The 8,628-nt window shown below is 38.6% G+C and overlaps 1 protein-coding gene across 2 annotated transcripts; it reads right to left on the minus strand.

The window, feature by feature from the left end:
• Positions 1-4,170: 4,170 nt before the first annotated feature.
• LOC131355528 (cytosolic beta-glucosidase) lies at positions 4,171-8,343 on the minus strand. 2 transcript variants are annotated; one of them, XM_058393869.1, is made up of 5 exons: positions 8,144-8,343; positions 7,763-7,987; positions 5,882-6,684; positions 5,642-5,765; positions 4,171-4,780 (listed from the first exon to the last, which is right to left on the minus strand). In XM_058393869.1, exons 1-5 carry the CDS (start codon positions 8,226-8,228, stop codon positions 4,572-4,574), a joined length of 1,446 nt encoding a protein of 481 aa, XP_058249852.1. In that variant the 5' UTR covers positions 8,229-8,343; the 3' UTR covers positions 4,171-4,571. The 2 variants fall into 2 exon arrangements, with proteins under 2 accessions (XP_058249852.1, XP_058249853.1); XM_058393870.1 differs by having other exon boundaries at positions 4,611-4,780; positions 5,642-5,803.
• Positions 8,344-8,628: the final 285 nt, after the last annotated feature.

The following is an 8,628-nucleotide window of genomic DNA, read 5'->3' on the forward strand; positions in this document are numbered from 1 at the left end:
CTGTTGGCACAGCAGTCTAATCAGGACAAACTTAACAAATCTCAAGAGCATTGTTCCCAAGGCTGTTAAAGCACTGTAACATGAATGAGGTAACATTTCACTTGAACCCTGTGGTATAAGAGTGATGTAAATATGTCATGGAAGGTACACAGTGTGGTCAACACACCCCTGTTTTTGTCCTGATCTTTTTTTAACCTTTGATGTGATATAGCAACCAACAAAAGTGAACCTACACTAACCCGGGTGTGATAACTGTGCATACTCCTTAATACTTTGTAAAAGCAACTCGTAATACAGTGTTCACAGGTTTAGGGTTGAAAATCTACCACTTTGGCACATCTTGCATTGCCAATTTTACTGCAGAAATGCTCCAGATCTATCAAATCGTTTGGGAATCTCCTGTACAAAGCATTCTTGGGGTCATTTCATGTTTTCAATAGGATTTAGATCTGACCGGGCCATTCCGAAGCTTTGATCCTCATCTTCTGAAGTCTTTCCTTTGTTGATGTTTGCTGATTTGTGCTTTGGATCATTGTCAAGCTGGAAGGTGAAATGTTTCTTCAGCTGTCTAACAGAGGCCTTGTGCTAAAATAGAATTGTATTTGGAGCTGTCGATGTTTCCCTCTATCTTGATTAGCGCCCCAGTGCCAGCTGAAGAGAAGCAGACCCACAGCATGATGCTGCCACCACCATGCTTAACTGTGGGTTTGGAGATTTTTGGGTATAAAGCTGTCTTGGTTTTAGTCCAAAAAATACTTTGTACATTATGCTGAAACGTTCTACTTTTGTCTCAACAGACATAATACATTTTGCCACATGGTTTGGGGTGATTAAATGTATGGGTTTACAAAATTTAGGCAGGATTGTTTTATTTTGGTTTTTTTTTTAATGAAAAAAAGGCTTTCGTCTAGTCTTTCTACCATGTAGCCCAGAAGATTATGAAGGATTGTTTTCACATGCAGGGAGTGAGCAGTACTTTTCAGATATTCCTGAAGACTCTTGGCAGTCTTGCTGATAAGTTTTCTTCTTGTCCTTTTATCAGTTTTGGAGGGACATCCGGTTCTTAGTAATGCCACTGCAGTGTGCAATTTTTTCCTACTTGTGGATCATAGCCTTCATTGTGTTCCATGGTACAGGAATTGTTTTGGAAATTCTTTTGTTCCCCTGTCCCTTTGACAGTGAAATCCTTGTCATGCTTAGTCAAGCTGTTTGAGTCAGTTGGAACCAAGATGATGTCAAGAAAATACTGCTGATTCTTTGTTTGGGGTTAATTACAATCACTTCATTGATGACCAGTAGATGATGATTTTAGTTTTTCATGCAATTGGATATTTCTGAGCACAGTCACATGGCCTGATTACAAAAAGGTTTCTATTTATCTTGAATTTTGTTGTTGGCTATATCATATTAAAGATGGGAAAAGATCTGATGTGATTTATCCTGGTTTCATACTTTACATCACAAAAGCCTGCAATTTTATCAGGGGTTTAGATTTTTATCTGTTTATGTTCAACAACACAAGCTTTATTATTCCATTCCGGCTAACTGCTAGGACATCAAAGTGTATTTTATTTGGAATATATTTTTTGACAGACATTAAAACTGTAATAACACTACACCACAGATAAAACTTGCTTCTTATTGACTTGTTATTTTCTTACTAAAAGAAAAGAAAGAGGTTTAGACTGTGACTGCAAAAAATTAAATAAATAAAATCGCAGGAGTGGAAGGTTTCTTGATTTGTGCAGACAGGAGAGGGTGGTTTTTGCTTTCATGTAGGTCGGAGCACGTGGTTTAGATATGCAGCTTTAAGTACAAAGAAAGGGCAGATTCATTAGCATAGGAGCGCATACGACATGGCAGGTTGCTTGTGCAGCACTGTGGAACATATTTTCCACATTTATTCACTCGTCAGTAAATTATTAATTAATTATTTATCTTTGTCCAAGCCACTTTTTAAAATGTATTGATTAGTTCATTTGAAGTTTATATTTTTTAAAGACAGGGCTGAATAGGTTTAGCAGAAAATATCATGGGCAGGTAAAAAAATAATAACTGTTGGAGCAGGTGGAATTGGTCAAACCTTTTACAGGATTTGTTGGGATTGGTCAGAATGCCTTTGGAGGCAAGTGAAAGAAAAACATTAGTCCTGCTCATACCTTTACATCATGAGCCTCTATAGTAGATCTAGCTAAAAATATAACCACAGTTCTAGTTTTATATTACAAATTCCATGTAATCATGGTAATGACAATAAATGACATTAAACCATAAAACATATACATAGATAGATTTACAATGACAGGATGATGTGTGATGTAATAATATGCATTGAAATGTTTTAATTAATTGCAGCAAATAGAGCAAGACAATGTCTTCCATGACAAGCATTAAATGGTAATCTTTTGATGCATAGGGCGAGGATTAAATGTTAGCCAAATAAGCTGACAATAAGCGTATGGACTTCGCAATGCCGTTGTGGTAGAATCCATAACCTTTTATGAATAATGATGTTTGAAAAGTGATATTTCTTATGAGGTCAGTGTGATCGTAACATATTTCATCAAGCATTTTGACACCTGTCATTGTGTGTCATAATATAAAACAAGTAATAAAAACATATGCTAACAGGAACACAGCAAAAAAAAAGATTGTGTGCAACATAAATCGACATGACATCAACTATTATGGCAGCTATCATAACAATTAATTAAGTAATGTTAAAAACTGCTATGTCATGCAGTCTGCCATGTCATCTTTATGACACTGTTGGTTATATTTCTTATGAGGCAGGGTTCAAGTACAGTGTGACAATGAATGATTTAAATGGCAAACAGCATTAGTGAAGGAGAGCAGTGGAAGACCATCAATCATACTTTTCATAACTGACTGGTGTTATGGCTTGTCTGAGCCATCAAGTGGCACTGCTAAGAGGCATTCAGTTATTAGCTTTTAATACCTTAGTACTATCTATGTATGACATATTGTCAATAAAATTTAAAACAAAAATAGTGTGTATATATATATATATATACACACACCATTTTTGTTATGGTTAAGAATGCAATGCTTAGGATGCCCAATAATAAAACTGTATATTTCTGAATTTATTCATAAGAAGTAAAATTGTCTTCCAGGGCTCTCCTTAGATGCTTGTGGATGAATGCGTGAGCTTCAGACCTATCAGTACAATGACAAGATGGCTACTAAAGATGAATAAATAATTTTACAATTCCATATTATACATATATTTAATATATTATAATATTATCTTAAATCCCATTTGGTGATTTAAACATACAGAAATAAAGGGAAAATAGCGTTGCTTGAATGCCAATACCGAATTCAGGAGTTGTTTTTCAGGGGTTGGGCTTGGCCCCTTAGTTCCAGTGAAAGGAACTCTTAATGCTTCAGCATACCAAGACATTTTGGACAGTTTCATGCTCCCAACTTTGTGGGAACAGTTTGTTGATGGCTCCTTCCTGTCCCAATATGACTGTACACCAGTGCACCAAGCAAGGTCCATAAAGATGTGGATGAGCGAGTTTGGTGTATTTGGCAGTATAGTGTATGAGGCAGAAATAGTGTTTATTTCTATGACTACATTGGAATGGGAAAATCATTCATGTTGAGCTTGTGGTTGCTCCTACAAAAAAAAAAAAAAACCCTGCAATGTCTGAAAATAAATCGCCTTCTATGGTATTAAAAATCCAACACATTATTAAATTAAAACATTAATAACAGAACATTACATTAAGTCACACTTATGTCTCCTTTTCAACAGCATGCAATGGGGGGCTAAAATCACAGGCACTCTGCTGTAACTGAAATCATCTGTACATGTGATACTTTTTTGCACCACCATGTGGCAGTGCTCATCAACAAAACGTAAACAGGGTCACTGAGGCCTCTCTCAACCTTCCCGTCATTCATATACTAAGTCAAATCAAGCCAAAGCCAAAGCTGTCATTTATTAAGCTTTTCAAGTTTGTTCCCAAATTTGTACAGCATGTAGCTGTCAATGTGCTACTAATTAATCATATATTTAACCATCACCTCTGGCCATGAAGCACATTCTACAGTTTTACCACCTGCAACTACTTCATTCTGCGTTTAACCTCATCTGTTGATTTTCCTACAATGTTACACATATATAAAACACACACACACTTTTATTGTTGGAAAAAGTCTTTTAAAGTGATTTTATGCAGCCAACATTAAATCTATATCAACATTTGTACTGTTATAGACAATAAAAAGACTTTTACCTAGCACTGTATCTGTATAGATTCTTCACAGCCCCATAAATTCACTACTGTTTTGTTATTAGCTACTGTAAACGCTCCTCTACCAGCAACATGATCACACATCATATAAAAATCCTTGGATCAGCTAAACATACACTACTCAGTGCATCAAGAGGTGCTATATGTCTATATTCTTTCTATTTCAGCATTTTAAATACAAAATCTGTCATCAAAAATCATTAGAAAACATATTTGTGCTATTCAGGGTTCAAACATTCCAATTAGTGACTAGTATAGATGATTTAGATCCTAGAAGTGCTGAGTTCACTTATCCAGCTTGGTATTTCTGCGATATCTTTTTATTGCAGCTGCATACTCTCTACCAGAGCGGTACATGGTGCGCTTTAGCTCAGGGCTGGAGAAGTCCACATGGAAGAGGCCAAATCTCACACTGAAGCCATCTGACCACTCAAAATTATCCATAAGTGACCAGGAAAAATATCCTTTCACATTCACCCCGTCTTCTGTGATAGCTAGAAAACAATATAACAAGGCATTAATGGCATGGAAACAATACACTATATTATCAGGTCTAAGTTGCATGTACAGCATATGTATATGCACACACTGTTCACTTTAACAGGAACATCTGTACACATACTCATTTATGCAGTTATCTAGGATTAGCCGATCATGTAGCAGCAGCACAATGCATAAAATCATGCAGATATCAAGAGTACACATCAAATTGGGGGAAAAAGTGATATATATATACATACACACACACATCACTTTGAACTTGGCATGGTTATTGGTGCCAGATGGGCTTGTGTGGGTATTTTAGAAACTGCTGATCATCTGGGATTTTTACACACAATAGTCTCTAGAGTTTACACACTATGTTGCAAAAAGCACTGAGTGAGCGACAGTTCTGTGGGCAGAAATGCCTTGTTGATATGAGAGATCAGAAGGAGGCCAGATTGGTTTGAGCTGCCAGAAGGATTTAGTAACTTATATAACTTTTTACAACCATGGTGAGCAGAAAAGCATTTCAGCATGCACATAACATCAAACCTTGAGGTGGATAGGCTACAGAGGCAGAATACCACATTTAGTTTCACTCCTGTACAGTATAAAGCAGTTGAGGATCTGGGTGGAAATAGTCTTTTTTTAGTCTTCAGTCTGGGTGAGTCTGTGCCCATGACAGTCTCAGATTTTTGTGAATAACTGAATAAATGAGCAAGCATTCCTGAAGTGAGTGTATACCAGCCTAAAGAACTGTGAGCTACGATTAATTTTTAATTCACTGAACTCTGTACTAAAGTACACCATATAATGTTTTATTTATTTATTACTGCAAGTGTAAAGCATAAAGTACATTGCTCTTGCAACACCTTTTGATACTTGCTGAAGGGTATCCTGATAAAACTGGCAGCGATCAATGTCTTCAAATTCCACAGGCCCAATCTGTGAGAAGCCGTTTTCAGTGATATAAACGGCTGGGTTGTTGCAAGTCTCCTGAAGAGCATAGCATCCATAAAAACAAAGTTGTGTATCTGTAACATGTTGGAAAATCATGGTGCATAAAATTATAACATAGCATAAACAAAATCTGTCAATTCTCATAAACATACCTTTATGTATTTCAGTAATTTGCGCAGTCCTTCAGGCATAACCGCAAGCCAGGACACACCACACACTGGCCATGATGGATCTATTATAGCCTCCAGTCCCTGGTCCCCGATGAAACTGAGCTCACTGGGATGAAAGCTTGTGTCCTTCACTTTGCGTGATGTATAGTAGTTCAGTGCAAAGAAATCTGCCGTGCCTAAGGGATTGGGCTCGTCCTCTGAAAACTTGGGCAAACGCTGCACTTCATTAAGTCCTAGTTTAAGGTTCTGAGCCTCAATCCTGGACCTCATGGACTCTGGATAGTCTCCTGTGCCAAACACTGGGCAAGCAAACCACCCCAGGTTAAAGTCCATGTATCGCTGAGCAGCAGCCACATCTTCAGTACAGCATGGGTCTAAAGGTTCAGCCCAATCACTGTTAAGAGCTATGGACACCTTTCCTCGCTGTAGGCATCTAAAGTGGGTATTATAGCTATGCCAGGCTCTAGCATGGGCACGCAGCAAATTATGGCCTACAAGGTAGACTGAGGTCCCTGGTTCTTTCAGACCTGGGGCAAATAGGCCACTCTCATACCCAAGTTTAGCACACACATAAGGCTCATTCAGTGTAATCCAAAGCTTCACCCTGTCCCCAAAAGTCCTAAAGCAAAACTGAGCATATGAGTCAAAAGCATCTGCAATCTCTGGAGACTTCCATCCACCACGGTCCTGCAGAGCCTGAGGCAAGTCAAAGTGGTTCAGGGTGACCATGGGCACAACGGCGCTTGCGATTAGATCATCAATCACTTTGCTGTAGTATGCTACACCTGGGAAAAAAACAAAAATGAGTTTTAGGAAGTGAAAAATAGATTGATTATGAACACAATAAGCTTACATGCATTTAAATTGAAATTTACAATTGAGCATTAGGAGGATTTTTAAATAGAAAGAAACATGCCAAAAGTTTTGGGACACCCCTTGAAACCATTGAATTCAGGTGTTGTTTTTCAGCGGTTGGCCCCTTAGTTCCAGTGAAAGGAACTCTTAATGCTTCAGCATACCAAGACATTTTAGACAATTTCATGCTCCCAACTTTGTGGGAACAGTTTGGGGATGACCCCCTTCCTGTTCCAACATGACTGCACACCAGTGCACTAAGCAAGGTCCATAAAGACATGGATGAGTGAGTTTGGTGTGGAGGAATTTGACTGGCCTGCACAGAGTCCTGACCTCAACTGGATAGAACATTTTTGGGATGAATTAGAATGGAGACTGCGAGCCAGGCCTTCTCATCAGTGCCTGACCTCACAACTGCGCTTCTAGAGGTTGTTGTTGATCTTTCTGCTGCTCTCTGTGTGTGTGAGGGGTCGTCACAGTGGACCAACTGGTCCGCACAATAACTTGGCACAGGTTTCACTCTGGATGCCCTTCCTGATGCAATCCTCCCATTTTTTTCCGGGCTTGGGACCAGCACTGCATCCAGTGGTTGGGGTTTGGTTCCACCTGGTAGGCGAGAAACCTACCACTGAGCCACCAATGCTGTAAATGCTCTTCTAGAGGAATGGTCGAAAAATTCCCATAAACACACTCCTAAACCTTGTGGAAGGGCGGGGGGTCCATATTACATTCATGTGCATGTAAAGGCAGACGTCCCAAAACCTTTGGCAATGTAGCGTACTTTAACCAAAATTTTAGTTAGTTAACTTTTACAAGTAAGCTATGCATTTTATATTCACTACATATTTAATTAGATAATTATTACATACTTAATTGTATAAAGGCTCTAGGGATATTGCCAATAAACTCTCGGTGTGCTTTTTTCTAATATTGTACATTACTGATGGTTAATCATTGTGTTTTTGGATTTGTTCGATGATATGAATAATGTATTTTCACACGGAGCACCTCGTGGGTTGATGAAATGTGTGGTTCCATCAGGAAGAAGCCGTGACCAGGAGAAGGACAGTCGGTAGTGTGTGAGTCCTAACTGCTGGATACACTTCAGGTCCTCATCCCAGAGCTGGTAGCTGTTACAGGCCACATCTCCAGTGTGATCCTCAAACACTCTGCCTTTACTGTGGCAAAAAGTATCCCATATACTGGCTCCTCTACCATCCACATCCCAGGCCCCTGCACAAGCACACAAAAGTTACAGAAAACACTTTAAAAGACATTAGTGTATAACTATGATTGACACAGTGTTCCATTAGATCCCATTAGATTTAATAATCTACTCAAACGCTATTAAGGTCTGATTGGTTAATAGTGGAAGTTCATTAAATCTACCTTCGATTTGGTAAGCGGCTGTTGCAGCTCCCCATGCAAAATCACTGGGAAAATCTTCGACGGATGTATTTTTAGAAAGAGCCATGGCAGATTGAGTGACCGGCAGACTACATCGCCTTTCTTTAACCGGTCACTGAGCGTTAAAGTCCAACTTCAATCGCCGCCGCGTTTACAGCACCAGGAAATCTAGCGTGCAGCGTCAGCACGTACAGCGTGAGTGTAAACACGTCATCACGCACGGAAGGTAAAAAAAAAAAAAAAAAAAAAAAAAATCTGTTCATTGTGCAGAGGCTCTCAAACATTTTGTAGCCAGGGACTCCTTAAATTGTAAAATAAACCCAATAGAACATGTGGAAATGTATTTCTGAGTCTTATTTCAATAATATTTGTATTATTTTTATTTATATTTTATATTACCTTATAACCTATGTTTGTGGATACTGCTGGAAGTTGTACATTTCCCATTGGGATGAATAAAGTATGTC

This window comes from Hemibagrus wyckioides, linkage group LG07 (genome assembly GCF_019097595.1).
Source record: "Hemibagrus wyckioides isolate EC202008001 linkage group LG07, SWU_Hwy_1.0, whole genome shotgun sequence".
Taxonomy (NCBI): Eukaryota; Metazoa; Chordata; class Actinopteri; order Siluriformes; family Bagridae; genus Hemibagrus; species Hemibagrus wyckioides.